This window comes from Phyllobates terribilis, unplaced genomic scaffold, assembly GCF_046119375.1.
Source record: "Phyllobates terribilis strain yellow unplaced genomic scaffold, ASM4611937v1 Scaffold_11__3_contigs__length_659146591, whole genome shotgun sequence".
NCBI lineage: Eukaryota > Metazoa > Chordata > Amphibia > Anura > Dendrobatidae > Phyllobates > Phyllobates terribilis.
In genome coordinates this window covers 220865294-220891216 of record NW_027362771.1, presented here as the reverse complement: position 1 = coordinate 220891216, position 25923 = coordinate 220865294, and the positions used below count along the sequence as shown (strand labels likewise).

Below are 25923 nucleotides of genomic sequence, written 5' to 3'. Positions count from 1 at the left end.
AGCGGCCGGTGGCGGCGCTGCGTAGTGAGGTATAGCGGCCGGTGGCGGCGCTGCGTAGTGAGGTATAGTGGCCGGTGGCGGCGCTGCGTAGTGAGGTATAGTGGCCGGTGGCGGCGCTGCGTAGTGAGGTATAGTGGCCGGTGGCGGCGCTGCGTAGTGAGGTATAGTGGCCGGTGGCGGCGCTGCGTAGTGAGGTATAGTGGCCGGTGGCGGCGCTGCGTAGTGAGGTATAGCGGCCGGTGACGGCGCTGCGTAGTGAGGTATAGTGGCCGGTGGCGGCGCTGCGTAGTGAGGTATAGTGGCCGGTGGCGGCGCTGCGTAGTGAGGTATAGTGGCCGGTGGCGGCGCTGCGTAGTGAGGTATAGTGGCCGGTGGCGGCGCTGCGTAGTGAGGTATAGTGGCCGGTGGCGGCGCTGCGTAGTGAGGTATAGTGGCCGGTGGCGGCGCTGCCTGCCTCTTCCAGTCTACAGAGGTTTATGTCGAGGGCAGCGCGCGCTCAGCTCTAATTGATGAAATACACTTCCCAGATCTCCCCGCGCCAGCTGACGTCATCGCTCCTCGGAGCCTATCAGATCGTCCGCTGGCCGCCTCCTCGTCTCGCCCAGTGTTTTGTTGCTGCTGAGTAGGCGCCATTTTGACTCGCAGTAATAAACGGCAGCTGTTGTTTCTGTGGTGACTTGAGAGGGAAAGATGCTGTACCTGGAGGATTACCTGGAGAGTGAGTGTGCCGCCGTGCGCCGGGACCGTCCGCCGTGCGGTGCGGAGCGGGTTGTGACTGTTGACGGAGCTGCCTAATAACTGCCCTCTCCCCCTCCTGTCTCTCCGCAGTGATCGAGCAGCTTCCCATGGATCTGCGCGACAGGTTTACGGAAATGAGGGAGATGGACTTGCAGGTGCAGAGTACGTGATCACCTCCAGCCGTTGTCTCCCCGCGAGCAGCGCCGTGTACCTTGCACTCGTGCTGCAAGTGTGTATTGTGCCCTGTATGTACAGCCAGTGTGTGTGTGCCGGCGGGATCTGTCATATCAAGGCTCGGCAGCAGGGGGCAGTGTATACAGCCAGAATCCGTCATACCAGAGCTCTGCAGCAGGGGGCAGTGTATACAGCCAGGATCCGTCATACCAGAGCTCTGCAGCAGGGGGCAGTGTATACAGCCAGGATCCGTCATACCAGAGCTCTGCAGCAGGGGGCAGTGTATACAGCCAGGATCCGTCATACCAGGGCGGAGGGGGGCAGTGTATACAGCCAGGATCCGGCATACCAGAGCGGGGGGGCAGTGTATACAGCCAGGATCCGGCATACCAGAGTGGGGGGGGGGGGGGGGGGCAGTGTATACAGCCAGGATCCGGCATACCAGAGCGGGGGGGGGGGGGGCAGTGTATACAGCCAGGATCCGGCATACCAGAGCGGGGGGGGGGGGGGCAGTGTATACAGCCAGGATCCGGCATACCAGAGCGGGGGGGGGGGGGGGGCAGTGTATACAGCCAGGATCCGGCATACCAGAGCGGGGGGGGGGGGGGGGGCAGTGTATACAGCCAGGATCCGGCATACCAGAGCAGGGGGGGGGGGGGGGGCAGTGTATACAGCCAGGATCCGGCATACCAGAGCGGGGGGGGGACAGTGTATACAGCCAGGATCCGTCATACCAGAGCGGGGGGGCAGTGTATACAGCCAGGATCCGTCATACCAGAGTGGGGGGGGGGGCAGTGTATACAGCCAGGATCCGGCATACCAGAGCGGGGGGGGGGGGGGGGGGGGGGGGCAGTGTATACAGCCAGGATCCGGCATACCAGAGCAGGGGGGGGGGGGGGGGCAGTGTATACAGCCAGGATCCGGCATACCAGAGCGGGGGGGGGACAGTGTATACAGCCAGGATCCGTCATACCAGAGCGGGGGGGCAGTGTATACAGCCAGGATCCGTCATACCAGAGTGGGGGGGGGGGCAGTGTATACAGCCAGGATCCGTCATACCAGAGCGGGGGGGGGGCAGTGTATACAGCCAGGATCCGTCATACCAGAGCGGGGGGGCAGTGTATACAGCCAGGATCCGTCATACCAGAGCGGGGGGGCAGTGTATACAGCCTGGATCCGTCATACCAGAGCGGGGGGGCAGTTTATACAGCCAGGATCCGTCATACCAGAGCGGGGGGGCAGTGTATACAGCCAGGATCCGGCATACCAGAGCGGGGGGGGGGGGGGGCAGTGTATACAGCCAGGATCCGGCATACCAGAGCAGGGGGGGGGGGGGCAGTGTATACAGCCAGGATCCGGCATACCAGAGCGGGGGGGGGGGACAGTGTATACAGCCAGGATCCGTCATACCAGAGCGGGGGGGCAGTGTATACAGCCAGGATCCGTCATACCAGAGTGGGGGGGGGGGCAGTGTATACAGCCAGGATCCGTCATACCAGAGCGGGGGGGGGGCAGTGTATACAGCCAGGATCCGTCATACCAGAGCGGGGGGGGGGCAGTGTATACAGCCAGGATCCGTCATACCAGAGCGGGGGGGCAGTGTATACAGCCAGGATCCGTCATACCAGAGCGGGGGGGCAGTGTATACAGCCTGGATCCGTCATACCAGAGCGGGGGGGCAGTTTATACAGCCAGGATCCGTCATACCAGAGCGGGGGGGCAGTGTATACAGCCAGGATCCGTCATACCAGAGCGGGGGGGGGGGGGGGGAGGGTGGCAGTGTATACAGCCAGGATCCGTCATACCAGAGCGGGGGGGCAGTGTATACAGCCAGGATCCGTCATACCAGAGCGGGGGGGGGGGGGGAGGGTGGCAGTGTATACAGCCAGGATCCGTCATACCAGAGCGGAGGAGCAGTGTATACAGCCAGGATCCGGCATACCAGAGCGGGGGGGGCAGTGTATACAGCCAGGATCCGGCATACCAGAGCGGAGGAGCAGTGTATACAGCCAGGATCCGGCATACCAGAGCGGGGGGGCAGTGTATACAGCCAGGATCCGGCATACCAGAGCGGGGGGGCAGTGTATACAGCCAGGATCCGGCATACCAGAGCGGGGGGGCAGTGTATACAGCCAGGATCCGGCATACCAGAGCTGGGGGGGCAGTGTATACAGCCAGGATCCGGCATACCAGAGCGGGGGGGGCAGTGTATACAGCCAGGATCCGGCATACCAGAGCGGGGGGGGGGGCAGTGTATACAGCCAGGATCCGGCATACCAGAGCGGGGGGGGCAGTGTATACAGCCAGGATCCGGCATACCAGAGCGGGGGGGGCAGTGTATACAGCCAGGATCCGGCATACCAGAGCGGGGGGGGCAGTGTATACAGCCAGGATCCGGCATACCAGAGCGGGGGGGGCAGTGTATACAGCCAGGATCTGGCATACCAGAGCGGGGGGGGCAGTGTATACAGCCAGGATCCGTCATACCAGAGCGGGGGGGGGCAGTGTATACAGCCAGGATCCGTCATACCAGACCGGGGGGGCAGTGTATACAGCCAGGATCCGGCATACCAGAGCGGGGGGGGCAGTGTATACAGCCAGGATCCGGCATACCAGAGCTCTGCAGCATGGGGCAGTGTATACTGCCAGGATCTGTTATACCAGAGCTCTGCAGCAGGGGGCAGTGTATACTGCCAGAATCCGTCATACCAGAGCGGGGGGGGCAGTGTATACAGCCAGAATCCGTCATACCAGAGCGGGGGGGGGGGCAGTGTATACAGCCAGGATCCGGCATACCAGAGCGGGGGGGGGGGGGGGGGGCAGTGTATACAGCCAGGATCCGTCATACCAGAGCGGGGGGGGGGACAGTGTATACAGCCAGGATCCGTCATACCAGAGCGGGGGGGCAGTGTATACAGCCAGGATCCGTCATACCAGAGCGGGGGGGGGGACAGTGTATACAGCCAGGATCCGTCATACCAGAGCGGGGGGGCAGTGTATACAGCCAGGATCCGTCATACCAGAGCGGGGGGGGGGGCAGTGTATACAGCCAGGATCCGTCATACCAGAGCGGGGGGGGGGGGGCAGTGTATACAGCCAGGATCCGGCATACCAGAGCGGGGGGGGACGACAGTGTATACAGCCAGGATCCGTCATACCAGAGCGGGGGGGCAGTGTATACAGCCAGGATCCGTCATACCAGAGCGGGGGGGGGACAGTGTATACAGCCAGGATCCGTCATACCAGAGCGGGGGGGCAGTGTATACAGCCAGGATCCGTCATACCAGAGCGGGGGGGGGGGCAGTGTATACAGCCAGGATCCGTCATACCAGAGCGGGGGGGGGGGGCAGTGTATACAGCCAGGATCCGGCATACCAGAGCGGGGGGGGGGCAGTGTATACAGCCAGGATCCGGCATACCAGAGCGGGGGGGGGGGGCAGTGTATACAGCCAGGATCCGGCATACCAGAGCGGGGGGGGGGGCAGTGTATACAGCCAGGATCCGTCATACCAGAGCGGGGGGGCAGTGTATACAGCCAGGATCCGTCATACCAGAGCGGGGGGGCAGTGTATACAGCCAGGATCCGTCATACCAGAGCGGGGGGGGGGCAGTGTATACAGCCAGGATCCGTCATACCAGAGCGGGGGGGGGCAGTGTATACAGCCAGGATCCGTCATACCAGAGCGGGGGGGCAGTGTATACAGCCAGGATCCGTCATACCAGAGCGGGGGGGCAGTGTATACAGCCTGGATCCGTCATACCAGAGCGGGGGGGCAGTTTATACAGCCAGGATCCGTCATACCAGAGCGGGGGGGCAGTGTATACAGCCAGGATCCGTCATACCAGAGCGGGGGGGGGGGGAGGGTGGCAGTGTATACAGCCAGGATCCGTCATACCAGAGCGGAGGGGCAGTGTATACAGCCAGGATCCGGCATACCAGAGCGGGGGGGGCAGTGTATACAGCCAGGATCCGGCATACCAGAGCGGAGGAGCAGTGTATACAGCCAGGATCCGGCATACCAGAGCGGGGGGGCAGTGTATACAGCCAGGATCCGGCATACCAGAGCGGGGGGGCAGTGTATACAGCCAGGATCCGGCATACCAGAGCGGGGGGGGCAGTGTATACAGCCAGGATCCGGCATACCAGAGCGGGGGGGGCAGTGTATACAGCCAGGATCCGGCATACCAGAGCGGGGGGGGGCAGTGTATACAGCCAGGATCCGGCATACCAGAGCGGGGGGGGCAGTGTATACAGCCAGGATCCGGCATACCAGAGCGGGGGGGGCAGTGTATACAGCCAGGATCCGGCATACCAGAGCGGGGGGGGGCAGTGTATACAGCCAGGATCCGGCATACCAGAGCGGGGGGGGCAGTGTATACAGCCAGGATCTGGCATACCAGAGCGGGGGGGGCAGTGTATACAGCCAGGATCCGTCATACCAGAGCGGGGGGGGGCAGTGTATACAGCCAGGATCCGTCATACCAGACCGGGGGGGCAGTGTATACAGCCAGGATCCGGCATACCAGAGCGGGGGGGCAGTGTATACAGCCAGGATCCGGCATACCAGAGCTCTGCAGCATGGGGCAGTGTATACTGCCAGGATCTGTTATACCAGAGCTCTGCAGCAGGGGGCAGTGTATACTGCCAGAATCCGTCATACCAGAGCGGGGGGGGCAGTGTATACAGCCAGAATCCGTCATACCAGAGCTCGGCAGCAGGGGGGCAGTGTATACAGCCAGGATCCGGCATACCAGTGCGGGGGGGGGGGGGGGCAGTGTATACAGCCAGGATCCGGCATACCAGAGCGGGGGGGCAGTGTATACAGCCAGGATCCGTCATACCAGAGCGGGGGGGCAGTGTATACAGCCAGGATCCGTCATATCAGAGCGGAGGAGCAGTGTATACAGCCAGGATCCGGCATACCAGAGCGGGGGGGCAGTGTATACAGCCAGGATCCGGCATACCAGAGCGGGGGGGCAGTGTATACAGCCAGGATCCGGCATACCAGTGCGGGGGGGGGTGGCAGTGTATACAGCCAGGATCCGGCATACCAGAGCGGGGGGGCAGTGTATACAGCCAGGATCCGGCATACCAGAGCGGAGGGGCAGTGTATACAGCCAGGATCCGGCATACCAGTGCGGGGGGGGGGTCAGTGTATACAGCCAGGATCCGGCATACCAGAGCGGGGGGGGCAGTGTATACAGCCAGGATCCGGCATACCAGACCGGGGGGGCAGTGTATACAGCCAGGATCCGGCATACCAGAGCGGGGGGGGCAGTGTATACAGCCAGGATCCGGCATACCAGAGCTCTGCAGCATGGGGCAGTGTATACTGCCAGGATCTGTTATACCAGAGCTCTGCAGCAGGGGGCAGTGTATACTGCCAGAATCCGTCATACCAGAGCGGGGGGGGGCAGTGTATACAGCCAGAATCCGTCATACCAGAGCTCGGCAGCAGGGGGGCAGTGTATACAGCCAGGATCCGGCATACCAGTGCGGGGGGGGGGGCAGTGTATACAGCCAGGATCCGGCATACCAGAGCGGGGGGGCAGTGTATACAGCCAGGATCCGGCATACCAGAGCGGAGGGGCAGTGTATACAGCCAGGATCCGGCATACCAGTGCGGGGGGGGGGTCAGTGTATACAGCCAGGATCCGGCATACCAGAGCGGGGGGGCAGTGTATACAGCCAGGATCCGGCATACCAGACCGGGGGGGCAGTGTATACAGCCAGGATCTGGCATACCAGAGCGGGGGGGTCAGTGTATACAGCCAGGATCCGGCATACCAGAGCGGGGGGGGCAGTGTATACAGCCAGGATCCGGCATACCAGAGCTCTGCAGCATGGGGCAGTGTATACTGCCAGGATCTGTTATACCAGAGCTCTGCAGCAGGGGGCAGTGTATACTGCCAGAATCCGTCATACCAGAGCGGGGGGGGCAGTGTATACAGCCAGAATCCGTCATACCAGAGCTCGGCAGCAGGGGGGCAGTGTATACAGCCAGGATCCGGCATACCAGTGCGGGTGCGGGGGGGGGGGGGGGGGCAGTGTATACAGCCAGGATCCGGCATACCAGAGCGGGGGGGCAGTGTATACAGCCAGGATCCGGCATACCAGAGCGGAGGGGCAGTGTATACAGCCAGGATCCGGCATACCAGTGCGGGGGGGGGGTCAGTGTATACAGCCAGGATCCGGCATACCAGTGCGGGGGGGGGGGGCAGTGTATACAGCCAGGATCCGGCATACCAGAGCGGGGGGGCAGTGTATACAGCCAGGATCCGGCATACCAGAGCGGAGGGGCAGTGTATACAGCCAGGATCCGGCATACCAGTGCGGGGGGGGGGTCAGTGTATACAGCCAGGATCCGGCATACCAGAGCTCGGCAGCAGGGGGGCAGTGTATACAGCCAGGATCCGGCATACCAGTGCGGGGGGGGGGGGGGGGCAGTGTATACAGCCAGGATCCGGCATACCAGAGCGGGGGGGGCAGTGTATACGGCCAGGATCCGTCATACCAGAGCGTGGGGGCAGTGTATACAGCCAGGATCCGTCATACCAGAGCGGAGGAGCAGTGTATACAGCCAGGATCCGGCATACCAGAGCGGGGGGGCAGTGTATACAGCCAGGATCCGGCATACCAGAGCGGGGGGGCAGTGTATACAGCCAGGATCCGGCATACCAGAGCGGGGGGGCAGTGTATACAGCCAGGATCCGGCATACCAGTGCGGGGGGGGGGTGGCAGTGTATACAGCCAGGATCCGGCATACCAGAGCGGGGGGGCAGTGTATACAGCCAGGATCCGGCATACCAGAGCGGAGGGGCAGTGTATACAGCCAGGATCCGGCATACCAGTGCGGGGGGGGGGGTCAGTGTATACAGCCAGGATCCGGCATACCAGAGCGGGGGGGCAGTGTATACAGCCAGGATCCGGCATACCAGAGCGGGGGGGGGGGGGCAGTGTATACAGCCAGGATCCGGCATACCAGAGCGGGGGGGGGGGGGCAGTGTATACAGCCAGGATCCGGCATACCAGAGCAGGGGGGGCAGTGTATACAGCCAGGATCCGGCATACCAGTGCGGGGGTGGGGCAGTGTATACAGCCAGGATCCGGCATACCAGAGCGGGGGGGGGCAGTGTATACAGCCAGGATCCGGCATACCAGAGCTCTGCAGCATGGGGCAGTGTATACTGCCAGAATCCGTCATACCAGAACCGGGTGGCAGTGTATACAGCCAGAATCCGTCATACCAGAGCGGGGGGCAGTGTATACAGCCAGGATCCGGCATACCAGAGCGGGGGGGGGGGCAGTGTATACAGCCAGGATCCGGCATACCAGAGCGGGGGGGGCAGTGTATACAGCCAGGATCCGGCATACCAGAGCGGGGGGGGGCAGTGTATACAGCCAGGATCCGGCATACCAGAGCTCTGCAGCATGGGGCAGTGTATACTGCCAGAATCCGTCATACCAGAACCGGGTGGCAGTGTATACAGCCAGAATCCGTCATACCAGAGCGGGGGGGCAGTGTATACAGCCAGAATCCGTCATACCAGAGCTCGGCAGCAGGGGGGCAGTGTATACAGCCAGGATCCGGCATACCAGAGCGGGGGGGGGCAGTGTATACAGCCAGGATCCGGCATACCAGAGCGGGGGGGGGCAGTGTATACAGCCAGGATCCGGCATACCAGAGCGGAGGGGCAGTGTATACAGCCTGGATCCGGCATACCAGAGCGGAGGGGCAGTGTATACAGCCAGAATCCGTCATACCAGAGCTGGGGGGCAGTGTATACAGCCAGAATCCGTCATACCAGAGCGGGGGGGCAGTGTATACAGCCAGAATCCGTCATACCAGAGCGGGGGGGCAGTGTATACAGCCAGGATCCGGCATACCAGAGCTCGGCAGCAGGGGGGCAGTGTATACTGCCAGGATCTGTTATACCAGAGCTCTGCAGCAGGGGGCAGTGTATACTGCCAGAATCCGTCATACCAGAGCGGAGGGGCATTGTATACAGCCAGAATCCGTCATACCAGGGCTGGGGGGCAGTGTATACAGCCAGAATCCGTCATACCAGAGCGGGGGGGCAGTGTATACAGCCAGAATCCGTCATACCAGAGCGGGGGGGCAGTGTATACAGCCAGAATCCGTCATACCAGAGCTGGGGGGCAGTGTATACAGCCAGGATCCGTCATACCAGAGCGGGGGGGCAGTGTATACAGCCAGAATCCGTCATACCAGAGCGGGGGGGCAGTGTATACAGCCAGAATCCGTCATACCAGAGCGGGGGGGCAGTGTATACAGCCAGAATCCGTCATGCCAGAGCGGGGGGGCAGTGTATACAGCCAGAATCCGTCATACCAGAGCGGGGGGGCAGTGTATACAGCCAGAATCCGTCATACCAGAGCTGGGGGGCAGTGTATACAGCCAGGATCCGTCATACCAGAGCTCGGCAGCAGGGGGGCAGTGTGTATGTACGGCCAGGATCTGTCATACCAGAGCTGGGCAGCAGGGGTGCAGTGTATACAGCCAGGATCCGTCATACCAGAGCTTGGCAGCAGGGGTGCAGTGTATACAACCAGAATCTGTCATACCAGAGCTGGGCAGCAGGGGGACAGTGTGTATGTACAGCCAGGATCTATCATATCAACGCTCGACAGCAGGGGGCAGTGTGTAGATACAGCCGGGATCCGTCATACCAGAGCTTGGCAGCAGGGGCCAGTGTGTATGTACAGCCAGGATCTGTCATTCCGGGGCTCAGCAGCAGGGGGCGGTGTATAGCATTTACATACAGTCAGGACATGTCCTGCCATCTCAGCAGTGCTCCAATCTCTGAACACCAGTCATTCATCTGCTACACAAGTGTCACAGATTCCGTCTGATCCCATAGACTTTAATGAGAGTCGACTGGTTAATGGCTAGAATAATCTATGCTGCCCTCTTTTGTCCCCCAAAGAATTATAAGGGTGGTCACTTTGAGTTGATGATTTTATATTTAGAAATATCCAATTTTAAATATAATGACACAGTATAATAGACTTACACTAAGGTCAGCCAAGCATAATGTGCACTACATGGTGGGGAAGAAAAGGATCGGCATAGTAAGTCTAAACACGTCTGATTATTGATTCTCAGGAGAGAGGCTGCTGATGGACCCCTCAGGCAGTGCCTCCGTCCCCTCACTGAGGACACATGCACACTTGGCCCAGCACAGTGTCGGCTTTAGTTCTTCCTGAGTGAGATGCTGCCTGGTCACATTTCTGCTGGTCGCTATTGTAAGTAGTTTGTGACTCTGTAGGACGTGTAAGGACACGCCGTACTGACTCAGGGAATGGAAACGATGCAAATCATACATTTCCAGGAGGAGTAACAGAGAGCTAACACACAATACAGAGTCCTCAGTAAAGATGCTTGGCATTCTGTCCAATACAAGTCTGGAGATCTGCCGGCTTCTTTTGCTTTCCTTCCACTCCTCACATTCTTAACTGCATCTTTCACTGGTAACGCTATTTTAAAACCTGAGATTTTTCTTCATGCTGTGAAATATTTTTTAATGCAGATGCCATGGACCAGTTGGAGCAACGCGTTGGTGAGTTCTTTGCCAATGCTAAGAAGAATAAGCCAGAATGGAGGGAAGAACAGATGACCTCTATCAAAAAAGTAAGTTCTCTCCCTGTCTTTCTTAACCTTCAGCTTTTCACATAGGTTGTAGGTTCTAGTAAGTAAGCGGAGTTCGGTGTACTGCTGATTAGCTTCATTCACGTGCAGGCTAGACTCCCGCATTATTGGTAGAGGACATGTGCGTAATAGCTGCGACTGCTGCATCAGTCCTGGCATTATGTGTAGACGCGGCTTCATCGGTGCTGCTCACACAATGATGCAGAAGTGCCCTGGGCCGACAGTTTTTGTGTATAATAAAGGCATCAATGCACAGGGCATCACAAAATAAGGATGCAAAAACCAGGTGACTGTGCTAACCTGGTGTCTTTCTACTGATTGTAAAACAGTGAACACCTGGATTAAATGGGTTTTCTAGTTTCAGAAAACCTCTGTCCCCATGTGGCATATTGTTTAAGAAAAACAAACTGTGCTTTACTCACTCTCCTTGGGTCCAGCACTGGGTGTCTGTAACTGCTCCCAGTGTCTGTCATTGTCTGCAGGGGAGACGTCACATTGACAACAGCCAGTCTGTGATCCCTGTGATTTGTGTAGTCTGCACAGGCATAGTTACCGAGCTCAGGGATTGGCCGCAGCAATTTGACTTGGGCATAGCTGAATCTAATGTGTTACAAGTGTCTAATCAATGAAGAGTTGTTATTAAATAATCCCATCTGTTAAAGAAAGTGCTATGTGTAACATGCTGATCTGTAAGAGTACATTATTATTTTTTTTCTTCAGGATTATTTCAAAGCTCTGGAAGATGCTGATGAGAAAGTACAATTAGCAAATCAGATTTATGATTTGGTAAGTAAAGACTGAAAAATAATAAAACTACAAATATTTATTAAAGGGATTAGCCTTTAACAATATTGCCGTACCCGGCACCTTTCTTTTTGAACAGATGCCATACCTAGAGTATGCTGCCTTTAAAGAGAACCTGACATCTGACACATACTGCCCAATCCATGGGTACCGTGTATCAGACACTGGCCGTATCACTCAGCCAGGTGTGTTGACTCTGAAATGCTGCTGCTTTAAAAGATGCCCAGGAACAAAGCCGCACATGTAACTAGTTGAGAAGGCCAGTCCCTGCGGCTGCTCCACACCTGCTCCTCTTGAGCAATGGATCGCTCCCTGCTTGGCATCGGGGGACGAGCCACATTGGAGACTAGTAAACCCGCAGGTTTGTGCATAGTTCCCACCCCCACCCGAAGTGACAGGTTTCTCACTACATATGGATATAGGGAGAGACCTGTCAGTCACTGGAAGTGGGCAGGTAGCATCCACTGGAGACCTGCCTGTCTGACTAGTCTCCAGTGTGGATCGGTCCCCGGCGGCTTTTAAAATGTTTTTCTCTGAAACTCCATCCACAGCGTTTCAGAGTCGAGCATACTTGGCTGAGTTCATAGATGATGGTACACGTGACTTGGGCAGCAAGTATCAGCTGTCAGGTTGTCTTTTAAGGGAAAAAAAATTTGCAACTAAAAAAAATATTCATTATTACTTTTCTATAACTTCCTATGGATTTTAACTTTCAGACATTGTGGCTTGAGGTGCATAAGTGTGGCGCCCCCCCCCCCCCTTCCATCCCAGTGGGGCTAATTTGCTAAAGCTCTCCAAGGGCTTGTTCAGATGAGTCCAGGAAAATGGCCTTGTAGCTCTCCTGCCCTCCCCTTGTATCTCCTTGGTCTCTTGTCTCAGTGACTTGCCTTTCCTGACCAAGATCTCTCTCAAGCACAGCCCGACGCACTGACTGCTTTTGTGAGGTCGCTGAGACATGAATGATCTGCCACCTAATCTGAGAGCAGCACAATGTAGCTACAGGGACTTCAATTCTAACAATATGTCACTCACTGGGCTGCTTGCTCTAGTTTTCTTAAAATCACTGTTTGATCATCAGGAGATTATCACGAGGGGACTAGTAAATCTGCTGCCATGTAGTTCTCCATATTCATGGTCGGCACTGTGCAAAGCAGGGCCGTGGAGTCGGTAAGCCAAACCTGCGACTTCTCAATTTCCCTGACTCCACAGCCCGGCCTCACTACTGAGCGTGTACATAAAGTGCAGCACAAATTCATCTCAACTAAAAGCCCAGATCCTTCGATCAGGAACAGAACAGACATTTATAGATCATTTCATAACTTTCCCAAATTCTTATGAAAACATTTACAGCACATCCTGCATTGTACTACTGTACCAATTTATTATATATTTTAGGAGTCAGTCTGTGCTGTACCTGCAGCAGAGCACCATTCGTTTGGAGGGATGGATATTTTTTTTTTTATTAAATATACTGTTACAGAAGGCTGTACTGATAATCCTGAGGAGCAGTTGGTTTTATAGGTTTTTCATGTCTCGTGATGCCATTATTAAAGGTCCATTTTGTTGTAACTAATTTCTTTGTCATGATTTCTGTTACAGGTAGATCGACATCTGAGAAAACTAGACCAAGAACTGGCTAAATTCAAAATGGAGCTGGAAGCTGATAATGCAGGAATAACAGAAATACTGGAAAGACGTACGTACCCGATCATAATTATATTGATTTTATGCTGATATTATTTGAACAATTTTGCCCCTATGTTCTCAGAATAAAGGAACCAGTTTCAGGTAAAAATACCTGCAGGTTCTGTTACAATTTACAAAACGTTTGTCAATTTGCTAAAATAATGAGACTTACCAGAAGAAATATTCCTAATGTGTCATTAACAGGGACAGATTTCGGGCCATTAAACGAGCGTCAGTCAGCTACATACAAGTAATTTACTGGCTTTTTTACACATCCTGATGAGACAGAACAAAATATAGTATCATATTATCAGCAGCGCATGTCGTGTTTACACTGGGCGATGTGCTGCCTATAACAATGAGATAGAGATATATAATTTTTTTTTTTTTTGCCAGCACAGTCAACTTGATCAGCTGATGAACGGTTTGCTCGTTTGTTGGTTGATTGCAGGCATGTTTTCATTGGCAGATAATCGCAAACAAGCATTTATATATTCTCAGGTTTTCCAATTTTCTACTTTTTTTTTATGTATATTTGAAAGGGGTTGTGCAAACGTAGTCCTCTGGGTGTCTGATGTTCAGTTTGTAGTGTTTTCTCTCCAATCCCAATGACCGATCAGATGAGAGTATGTGTTTGATGGTCTCTCTAATAGTCTTGAAGCCATCTATTATCCTCTATCCCAAGTCCTCAGATACAGGACAAAGGCAGAGGTTGCAATGTGGTGGTGATTTCATGACCTTTCTCATTCCCATTTCTGTTCACTTAAGATGGTGTGTAAATCCATATTACAATTCCTGTTATTGATGTGGGCATTGTGACAGTAGTTGGCACTCTTTTGGCTTAGTCAAGAATCCAGGAAAGAAAGTACCAGCTGTTCTCTGAATTTTTGCTTCGTGGTCACAATTGGCCCATATTCTTAGACTACTGCAGGCATCTGCAATATTGTAGAGGAAAAATTAAAGGGGTATTCCCATCTCCAAGATCCTATCCCAATATGTAGTAGGTGTAATAATATTAGTAAATGCCTCCAAATAGAAATGTAGTATAGTTTTTCTGTTTCGCTATATCTCTTTCCTCATGTGCAGGCATTGCAGGACCTTAGGTATCCATGGTTACGACCACTAGCAGCTAGCTAACTGTGACTTTATCAGTGGACATAACCATGGATACCTAGGGTCCTGCAATGCCTGTACATGAAGAAAGAGACATAGCGAATCAAAAAAACTATATTACATTTCTAATTGGAGGTATTTGCTAATATTATTATTATCACACCTACTACATATTGGGATAGGATCTTGGAGATGAGAATACCCCTTTAAGTTTTTAGTTTGATTCAGTCTTTATAATTTCTCAGTTGTTACAGTATCCTTAAATTGCCTTTTTTTATTTTATTGATTTTCTGTAGGGTCTTTGGAATTGGACACGCCAACACAACCTGTCAACAATCACCATGCACATTCCCATTCTACAAGTGAAAGTAAGTATCAAGCAAGTACATGATTTATTATTTTTTTTTTTTAAATATCTTCGCCTTTACATAGACCGTCTGTCTGTTTCTAGAGAGAAAGCACAATCCATCATCCCATCATTCTACTACAGACCATGTGCCAGAGAAGAAATTTAAGTCTGAGGCATTGCTGTCAACTCTTACATCTGATGCTTCCAAAGAAAACACTCCAGGCCAGTATTATTATTTAGCAGTGTAAGACAGTACACTTATGAAACTAGGGAGATCACCCCTAACCAAGTAGTTATGTTATCTAGTATTTGTGGTGTTCTGATGTCTATTTTATGAAAGGTTTGGAACACATGATGTTAGTTATTATATTTTCACTTGGTTCCCAAAGCATTTTTAACCCTTAAAACCACCAGAATCAAAACTGATGCACAAATTGTCATAATTCTAGGCAATATCAAATCTGCAGACTTAAAGTGGTATTTTAATCTCCAAGATCCTATCCTGATATATAGTAGGTGTAGTCATAGTAATAATAATATTCGCAAATGCCTCCAACTAGAAATGTAATATAGTTCTTCTGATTAGCTATGTTGCTTACCCCATGCTCAGGGCATTGCAGTAGCTTGGGTATCCATGGTTACGACAACTAACAGCTAACTGTCACTAATATGAGTTGTCATAACCATGGATACCTAAGCTACTGCAATGCCCTGCACATGAAGTAAGAGACATAGCTAATCCGAAGAACTAAACCATTCATTTTATCATGTGATGCACTGGAAAGCAGGGAAAATAATCCAAGAGCATTAAAATTGCAAAAAAAGTAAAATTCAACAATTGATTTTTATTTGCCATGTTCATTACATGGTAAAACTGACCTGGCAATATGATTCTCCCGGTCAGTACGAGTACGCAGATGCCAAACATATAGTGTTTTTTTTTTTTTTTGTTTGTTTCCCCCCCCCCCCACTTTTAACTGGATTTGTTAGTCCCCTCTGGGGACTTGAAGCTGCAATCGTCCGATTGCTTGTACTCTACAGCGCAGTGCTTCAGCACTGTTATATATAGCGGAAATCATGATCTATGAACCCCACCTAAATGCTGGCTTTCACAGGCGAATCATCATGACAAGCAGAGAGGTCTTCAGCACACCCCCGGCTGTCATGGCAACCCATAGGCATGAGCACATTGAATGACGTGCACCCACCCACCGATGTACGATAAATGCCAATCAGAGATTGACAGGGACATAACACATAACGTAATTGTACGTCATATGTTGTGAAGGGGTTAAAGGAAATCTATCATCAAGTTTTTGCTACCCTATTTGAGACCAGCACGATGTAGGGGGAGAGACCCTGATTCCAGTGATGTCACTTGTAGTTTTCTTTATAAAATCTGTGTTCTCTTCTGCAGATCTACTAGTTCTCTGAATGCTGAGCTCTGTATAACCCTGCCCTCACCACTGATTGCCAGCTTCCTGTGTACATTGCTTGGGCAGAAAGCTGCCAGTCAGTGGTGGGTGTGGGATTACACAAGGCTCGCGAGTATTGAGGACTACATGACCACAAGATTACTAGTCCTCTAGTGGTGATTTCCTGCTTATGAACTAGTGATTTTATGGACACTACAGCATGCAGCCCAGTAAATGACACAGCGCTGGAATCTGGTTCTCTGCCTGTATAATATTCTGCTCTTGGGTTAGGTGGGAAAAACATGGTGACAGATTCCTTTTAAGTATCTGAAATTCCTCTATTTCACGGTCATTGTTACGGTTGTTTCACAATTGCAGTGTGATTATGCTGAACACTTTTTGGTTAAACCTTATTTTTATGTTGTTTTTTTTCCTCCCTATGACAGGTTGTAGGAATAACATGGCTGCTTCAGCCACCACTAATGTTTACAATGTGACCTCCTCCCAGCCGCTTGCATCCTACAACCTTGGCTCACTCTCCGCCGGAGCCGCAGCTGGGGCAGGAGCTGGTGCTATCACAATGGCAGCTGCTCAGGCGGTACAGGCGACTGCACAGGTCAGCTTTCCTGCTTTTCATACCATTATTTTATGCCGCCATCATAAAAGGTTGATTTCATGACGCTATTGTATCGGTACACAGATGAAAGAGGGTAGAAGAACTTCCAGCATGAAAGCTAGTTATGAAGCATTTAAAAATAATGACTTCCAGCTCGGGAGAGAGTTTTTGTCTAGGGACTCGACAAGTTACTCCTCTTCAGCACTGGCTTCCACACTGACTCAGACATTGACGTCTTCGGCCACAACAGATTCACGAAGTGGACGGAAAAACAAGTGAGTTTTCATTTAATAATTTCAGTTTGTCTTGGTTGATGTGCAGCTCTGCTAAAATGATAATGAAAGCTAAGATGCAAATAGTGAATCCTGAAAAGTACATCTCAGAATCTGCAAATGGCAGAAGTAATTTATATTTATTACTGCCCTCAGATTATTTTCTAGGAATGTACATTTCTTTAGGCACTAATAAAGTTGGCTAATACATCTCACTTTATCCCCCCTCCACCCACACTGGCATATGAAGAGCCAGTCGTAGTAAATCTACCCCTATAATGTTTCTGATATACGATTGTGACTGATTATATTTGCTTTTTCTTCCCTTTTTTTAAGGAGCAGCAATAAATCATCAAGCCAGCAGTCATCATCCTCTTCATCCTCCTCTTCTCTATCTTCATGCTCGTCATCATCCGCTTTAGCCCATGAACTGTCTCACCAACAGACAGCAGCTATTCCAGAAACGGATTCTAATAACCAGGTTGATTGGACATATGATCCAAATGAGCCCCGTTATTGCATTTGTAATCAGGTCAGTAAATTACTGCAGTGGTAAATATGGCAAGAATTATTACATCTACATTAATGCAGGTTGGTTATAAAGAGCCATTCTAGTACAGATTTGATAGTATAAAGCTCATTTCAGCCAGCTGTAATATGGATGCACCTCCCACACTAGTGTTTCTGACGATCATAGGTTCTATGATGATTCAGGTTTGTTTCAGAGTAGTATTGCATTATGAAATTGACATAACTTGTTCCAATCAAGTACCCTTTTTTCACCCAAGCATAAAATCAGATCTCCGGAGGTCCGCTTGGATCCCAACTAATCGCCAGATCTGGGCACTTTTATTCTCATTTAAATAGTGTCAGTGTGCATGCTCAACCGACGCTCCATTCGTTCTCTATGGGATTGCTAGAGTGCTTAGTTTTTTTTTGGGATGGCCCATAGAGAATGAATGGAGTGGCAGTCGAGCATTTGGACTTCTGCTCCATTCTAACGAAGATGAAAATCTCCATTCTGGCGATCGGTGGAAGTCCTGGCCCCATAGTTATCATTGTTGCTTTGTTACCTGTTTCTATGATTTGTAGTTACCAATGAATCGCTTTGTGCAACCATGATCCAGGTCAGGGCTCTCTGGTCATGGACAGGAGTTGCTTGAATTTCCTGAACTTTTGGGTTCCTTGGTGTGTGGTTGGATTCTCCAGCTTGGCATCATATGAGTGACATCTCGTCAGCCAAAGCCTGGGATCCCGGAGGGTAAGGAAATTTGCTCACCTCCTGTCCACGGCCAGAGAGCACTGACCTTGGACCATGGACTGGAGTTGCACAAAGCGATCACCTCATCACTTAATTGTAACTGTCCAGTGCGTCTAAAATAATACAAAAAAATGCTGAACTTGCACAAATGAATCAATTTTTAATATCCGTTTTTGTACTTTAGACGTATCTCCATAGTTAGACTACGGGCAAGTCAGTATGACTATGGGCTTAGTCTTCAGTTATGGAGATGGATTGCTTCATTTTAGATGCACTGGAAGAATAAAGATAATTGTTTCAGAAGGTGACCTACTCTTCCAGGACATGTTGACTAAGTTCCAATAATTGGTTGGTTTCTGGGTAAAATCCTACCTACATTTGAACTTTGCCACTTTTACACAGTTTTTGATGTCCATAATTCACAGTTAAAATGAAAAAATCAGGCTGCACTCCAATAATACCAAAACTAAAGTGGACTTTACTTAGTCCTTGTGGCATGGCAACGTTTCTGTTGCAGTGAACCTTTTTCAAGCAGCACTGTTTTAAAAAGGCTCACTGCCACCGAAACGTCGCCATGCCACAAGGACTAAGTAAAGTCCACTTTAGTTTTGGTATTATTGGAGTGCAGCCTGATTTTTGTTTCACCTTTACATATTTTGCAAAACTGAATATTTTGCTTGGGAGGCCTTGTACCCACTACTTTTATGTTACTAGTGCCCTGTTCCAATTTTCTGTTCCATAATTCACAGTAGCTGTTCAGTTCTCTTTTATTCATCAAGTTGTGAATCTCGTGTTCTAGGTCTCCTATGGTGAAATGGTGGGCTGTGATAACCAAGATGTAAGTATTCCTACTTTCTTATATTCAGCCAAACTTGTACAGTGTTTATTCTGGGAAATATTGGTGTCTCTGGTATGCATTTTATATGGAGGTAGATTCCCAAATAAAAAATTTTAGAATTAATGCTGTTTTTTTTCCTCTTTAATATATGTGTAGTTTGCTTGCTTCCTGTGTAAATCCCAAACTGCTTCTAGTATCACTTGGCATCTATTTTCTGTTTCAGTGTCCAATTGAATGGTTCCATTATGGATGTGTTGGATTATCTGAAGCCCCTAAGGGCAAATGGTATTGCCCACAGTGTACCGCTGCTATGAAGAGGAGAGGAAGCCGACACAAATAGCAGTCATATGGACTTTAACATCAATGCAAAGGCTTTTTAATATGATGTAACATGTTACAAGAGTCGGATTGCTTTGTCACCTGGTGTACTGACCCAAATACTACTCCAGTGGCTCAGCATCTCAAGATTTGTATGTATTGAATCACATTTCTGTCCTGAAAGGATTTCAATGTAGTTTTTTTTCCAATTTCAGTTTACATTTCTATATTTGAGATGTCTCTTGCACGAAATTCCAGGCTACGTATAAAGAATCTCCTCCCGCCAGAGTATGCCGTCATTTTTACACTTTGTAAACATGTTTGTTTCCTTTTGAAACAAATTTCAGCTGGCTGATGAAATGGTTGTTTTTGGGCTGGCATCCATTGTGTACAACATATTTCATTATTTAATATGTCGTGTGGAATAAAATATTAGCAAAATGTACTACACAAACTATAGTGTAGTTATTGTCCTTTTTTATCAGATGTAACTTTTGTTATATGGTAGATACATTGGTAAATAAAGCGACGCATTTTTTTTTTATTACATGTTAATCTGGAAAGTCTGGGTTTATGTTACATTCTTGATGACTTTGTTCTGTTTATTAAACCAGATTAGCAACAGATCATATTATATGGCCCATTTGATAAATAATACCTTACTCCAACTAATTCCTAAATATATAAAATATAGCATTTTATATAACCTCAAATACTTGCTATACTAATAACAGCAGTCTGAATAATGAAATATATATCACTAGAGAACACTAGCATCTATGTAATGTTTTATCACTGCTGGATTCTTAGATAGTCTTGTCACTGTAGTAATATACTGTTATCTGAGCAGTGTCTACAATGTCATCATGTCTGCAGTACACACAGATAATAGAATGACTTTTATTTGCAGATAATAACAATAAGATCACTGCCACCCTGACATGTTTCACCGCATCAGCGGCATTAAAGATCTGAAGGTCTATGGCTTTTATCAACGTTGTGATCCCTCCCATATAGTAAACCACAATAGCATTGTCTCCAAAGTTAGTTGACATTGGCTGATGACTAATCATCTTATAACATGTATGGAGGCTCGTCTTGTGACACAAACATCTGGTTTGCCTCTATTAGGCTGTGTGCCCACAATGCGTTTTTTTAAGCGTTTCTGCAGCGGCAATTCCGCTGCAGAAACGCTTAAAAAAACGCTTTGTAGAAGGTCTGCCATGTTCCCCAATGATTATCCGCATGTGCTGTGCACATGCTGCGGAAATTTCCGCTGCGGATTATCATTGCGGAAAAATCCGCAGCACTACCAATTATTTTGCGGAATCGCGGCATTTTCGCCGCCATTGACTTGCATTGGACCGCATTACATCCGCATCACTGCATCTGCAGATGTGGATACCATACGGTTCAATGTACGGATGGTACCCGGGTTTGGAGAAGTGGAGACTCTCCTCCGGGTACCATAGTACCTGTAAAAAAATAAATAAAAAAAAAAAAAAATACATTATACTTTCCTTCTGATGGCCCCCGGTCTCCATAGCGATGCGTCCTGGCTTGCCAGCAGCTCACGATGGTCTAAAAAGGACCTGCCATGACGTAATTTAGTCATGTGACGGGTCACGCAACCGCTGACGACGGTCGCGTGACCGTCACATGACTAAATGACATCATGGCAGGTCCTTTTAGTCTACCGCGAGCTGCCGGCAAGCTAAGGCAGATAGGATAAGGACACCGGGGGCCATCAGAAGGTAAGTATGTTTATTTTTTACCATTCTTTTACGGTCACACTATATAAATCCATGCTGTTTGCATGGATTTATATAGTGTGACCAAGTTGTCAAGCACTTTCCAAGTGATGTTAAAATCGCTTGGAAAGCGCATGACAACCCGCATGCAGAAATGCATGCAAAAACGCTTCACTTCTGCTTGTCCCTGGCAGGAAAAAACGCATGTACAATCCGCATGCGTTTTTTCTGCCAGGGAAATGCAGAAACGCTCAGGAAAAATCCAGAGCATTTCTGCATCGTGGGCACACACAACTTTTTGGTGATAGCCTTGGAATTATCTTCTTCTCATCAGACGAGAGCATCTTATTTCTCATAGTCTGGGAGTCCTTCATGTGTTTTTGAGCAAACTCTATACGGGCTTTCAGATGTCTTGTACTGAGGAGAGGCCTCCGTCGGGCCACTGTGCTATAAAGGCCCGACTGGTGGAGGGCTGTAGTGATAGTTGACTTTGTGGAACTTTCTCCCATCTCCCTACTGCATCTCTGGAGCTGGTAACCATGATAAACATCGGATTACTAGGGGCACACGCGCACCTAGTAACCCGCTGTTTATCATGGTTACCATTCTGCTACAGTGAGCGGGAGGTTACCGCTCACTTTAGCAGGCTCGTAACCATGATAAACAGCGGGTTACTAAGTGCGCGTGTGCCCCTAGTAATCCGATGTTTATCATGGTTACCAGCCTGATCGCTGCTCCTGCTGGTCACACACAGCGATGTGTGCTGACCAGCAGGAGAGCAACGACCAAAAAATGGTCCAGGACACTTTGCAACGATCAGCGACCTCACAAGCAGGGGCCTGATCGTTGTAAAGTGTCACACATAGCGACATCGCTGGTGAGGTCGCTGTTGTGTCACCAAAACCGTGATACAGCAGCGATCTCGCTAGCGATCTCTCTATGTGAGACGGGGGCTTTAGATTTCACTTCCAAATCACTTGGTTAATTAAGAGGTTTAAATATGTGCATCTTTTGGGTAGATGAAAGTGTGTAAATTGCATATCCCATTATTTTTAGAAGAATTGAACAGAATTAGAAAAACATGACCGCTTTCTTCCAAATATGCCACACCTACTCACAACATGTGTGGTTTTGGAGTTCAGTCCCATGTGTGCCGCTGCTTTTTGAAACAAGCCATATGTTTGTGATCATGAGCAAACTCTTTAAGGATTGTAGGCTTTATTCTTACTCTTTTAAACTTTTAATGTGTTTAAAGGGAATCTGTCACCACTTTTAAAGGAAACCTGTCATCAGGATTTAGCCCTAAAAACTAAAGACATTGCTATAATGGCGTTGTGATTCTGTTGTGAAGGGATCCGCTCAGTGGCTGCTGAACACTCGCCTTTATGAAGTTTTCAGAAAATGTCTTGTGTGCTTCAGGGCGGGACGTGGGGACAGGGTCTTTTTCTCGTTCTCTGCAACCCCACCAGCATCCTTTTTCTTGTGCAGTTCACTGATTATTATCTCAGCACTGTCGCCATCATTGTGTGGGTGGCGCGTGCGCAATGGGAGCCGGCCCCTGTGTCCAGGACTTCAATAAATTGCAGGCGGAGCATGCACAGCTCGAGATTTCGGCCTGCAACTGGGTTGGAAGTCATCCAAGCTTGCTTCCTCTGTCCCCTGCCGCCAACAACAGAGAGAGAATTATCATCCTCTTCATCTCCTGAATGTTGCCCGCCCATCACCTGTTCCTCCTCGTCGTCCTCAATTTGTTCTTCGGCTCCTGCACCTTCACTAACAGTTTGTCTGGTACCATGAGCCCCCCTCGATCGCTGTAATCTACCCTCCCATGGCACCTGTGTGTGCAGCGACAGTCTGGAACTTAGAGATATTGTTATCTGGGACCACCGCCTCTGACAGACTTTTCAAAGTGTGCTCCATCATGTAGATGACCAGAATAGTGATGCTGATGACAGCATTGTCAGCGCTAACCATCTTAGTAGCCACTTCGAAACTCTGCAGAAGTCCTTCAACTCCGCAAGCTTGATTTTCACCATATCCGTACTGCATTGACCCAGGCTATGCAAAATGACATACTGTACAAGGGCTTGTCGCTGCTGCCACAGTCACTGCAACGTGCAGAATGGAATTTCACCTTGTCAGCACATCGCATATCAACCGGTTAACCAGTATGCCTAAAGACCTCTGTAGCAAAGCAAGTCTATGACCCGTGGGGTGAGAACAGCAGAAGTGAGCACACAGCGACTGTGCTTTCTGCAGCAGTGCATCCAGGCCGAGATAGTACAGCAATTTCTCTGCCACTATCAGGTTGAGGACGTGAGCCATGCAAGACACGTGGGGGAGGTTTCCCCGATATAGGGCAGCTACCAGGTTCGCATCTTTATTGCACACAGCATTCCCTGTCTCCAGGTTCAGTGGAGACAACCATTGCTCAAACTCGGCCTGAATAAGCTATCCACAACTCTTGAGCTGTGTGACTGCGATCTCCAAGGCATATTAATTTAAACACTGCCTGATTGCAGTGAGCCCTGGCTGTGCAGTACGGAGGTGGTGGGGATTCTCAGACTAACACATGTTGATGGTACATGTGCCGGTTTATGCATGTAGTAGTCAAATTATTGCAATTTTTGCATTTACGTTTTGCCAGAGTAGTTTTTTTTACAATGTTGACTGATAATGTGTGTTGGGTCAACCAATGGGATCTACAACCTCATCGTCATCCTCAATGTTCTCCCACTCCTCGTCCTGAGAGTCATCCTCCTTTTCTTGCCCTGACAGCACAGTACAGTCTGCATCAGCCTCAGGTATCTGAGTCTCATCAAGATCACCTCCACACCTGGGGTTAACGTCTGGTGATGAGGGTCTGGATTTTGCTCGGACCCTACTTCGTCCGGCCCCTGATCCAACTAAAAAAAAAAATTCGGCATCGGTGCAGAATCTTTCCTCCTCTTGATGTAGAATATGTGAACAACTCTGCAGACTCGCCCATCTGTGGCTCCCCATAGTCTGTTGGGCAGCTGGAGAGTTGTGAGGCGGGGTGAAACAAGGGTAATTGGGGTGCCACCTCTGAGGACTCTACTTTGTGTAATGTTGAGGTGGAGGAAGAGGAGGAGGCGCCACTTGATGCCATCCACTGCAGCACATGCTCTTTTTGTCCCTCATCTACAATGCGTACCGCTGCCAAAGAAGGGGAGTCGTATAGCCCATCAAGTAACACAAGTTGTCAAAATGCTGCGCAATTATACTTTTTGTACTCTGGGTCAATTGATTCCACTTTTCCTGGTGTCTGCCCCTAATTGAGCTGTTTTGGCAGCTTTTGGGCCCCCCTAAAGGTGTTGTCTATACATTTTGGTTTTGCCTCCCATTGAATTCAATGGGGTTCGGATATGTTCGGCGAACATCGGGACGTTTGCCGATCCGAATCTTGAAAGGCTCGCTCATTTCTACTCATGACAATACCCTAGAGAGAGAGGATCTGCCCTTCAAGGACAAGGAAATTACAGAATAAAAGGAAGTAACCTCTCCAAACGCATTAGTTTCCAGTCCTTGAAGAGGGAACCCACACCTGGCGGCGGTCACAGCAGTAGGTGTCAGCCCAGCAGTGGTGGTCAACCAGTGAGTTTACTCTAGAATGGATGAGTCCCTAGCATCCAGAGGAGTTTAGAAAAATTGATTCCTCGTCCTAATCCGGTATTTGAAAGCTAAATGACCACTGTAAATGTGCTCCTTATGATGGGGGTTTTTGTTATATTTTTGTATGATAAACCTATGAAGTGCATCTCAAAAACTAAGCACAGGGAATGTGTGTTATGTAGATTGAAGCACCAAGTACATGGGAGTAAAAAATGTTTTTTTGTCGCCCCCCCACCCTCCTCCTCCATACAGGACTGTCAATCTGTGAAGAATCCCCTTCATTTGCTTTGGATATTAGATTAAGGCAGAGGTTAAAATTCCCTTAAAACCCTAATCCACCCTAAGTGCCCACGATGCAGAAATGCTGCATATTTTTTCCGCATCTCCCTGGCAGGAAAAACGCATGTGGATTTTACATGCGTTTTTTTGCCAGGTAGAAGCGTTTGTCAAGCGATTTTACATGCATTTCTGCATGCGGGTTATCAAGCTCTTTTCCAAGCGATTTTAGCATCACTTGGAAAGTGCTTGACAACTTGGTCACACTATATAAATCCATGCAACCAGCATGGATTTATATAGTTTGACCAAGTAATAGTTAAAAAAAAGAATAAAAATGGTAAAAAATAAAGATTATACTTACCTTCCGACGGCCCCCGGTGTTTTCTCCGCTGCGTCCGGTCTGTTGTATGGGACGTTAGCGGTTGCGTGACCTGTCACATGACTAAATGACGTCATAGCAGGTCGTTTCACACCACCGCGACCCATACAACAGACCAGACGGAGCGGAGAAAACACCGGGGGCCATTGGAAGGTAAGTATAATCTTTATTTTTTATTTTAAATTCTTTTTTTAACAGGTTCTATGGTACCTGAGTCTGGAGGAGAGCCTCCTCTTCTCCAGACCCGGGTACCACCCGCACATAGAATCGCATAATATCCGTATGTGCAAATGTGCTGACACGGATAATATGCGTTTCAATGCAAGTCAATGGCGGAAATTATTCTGCGTGTCCGCAAAATTAATGGACATGCTTATTTTTCCGCAATGATAATACGCAGCGGAAATTTCCGCAGCATGTGCGCAGCACATGCAGATTATCATTGGGGACCATGGGGCACGTATTACCAAGCGTTTTTTAAGCGTCTTCGCTGCGGAAATTCCGCAGCAAAAACACTTGAAAAACGCATAGTGGGCACGCAGCCAAAAGAGCAAACAACATGGATTTATATAGTGTGACCCGAGAGAATGTCAAAAAATAAATATATACTTACCCTCCGATGGCAC

The 25923-nt window shown here is 49.9% G+C and overlaps 1 protein-coding gene across 1 annotated transcript; it reads left to right on the top strand.

The window, feature by feature from the left end:
* The first annotated feature begins 562 nt into the window (after window positions 1-562).
* ING3 (inhibitor of growth family member 3) lies at window positions 563-19797 on the top strand. The gene is made up of 12 exons (XM_073652069.1): window positions 563-718; window positions 829-900; window positions 10465-10565; window positions 11304-11369; window positions 12987-13083; window positions 14483-14554; window positions 14638-14757; window positions 16397-16566; window positions 16651-16841; window positions 17175-17370; window positions 18899-18937; window positions 19161-19797. Exons 1-12 carry the CDS (start codon window positions 691-693, stop codon window positions 19275-19277), a joined length of 1269 nt encoding a protein of 422 aa, XP_073508170.1. The 5' UTR covers window positions 563-690; the 3' UTR covers window positions 19278-19797.
* The last annotated feature ends 6126 nt before the right edge of the window (window positions 19798-25923 follow it).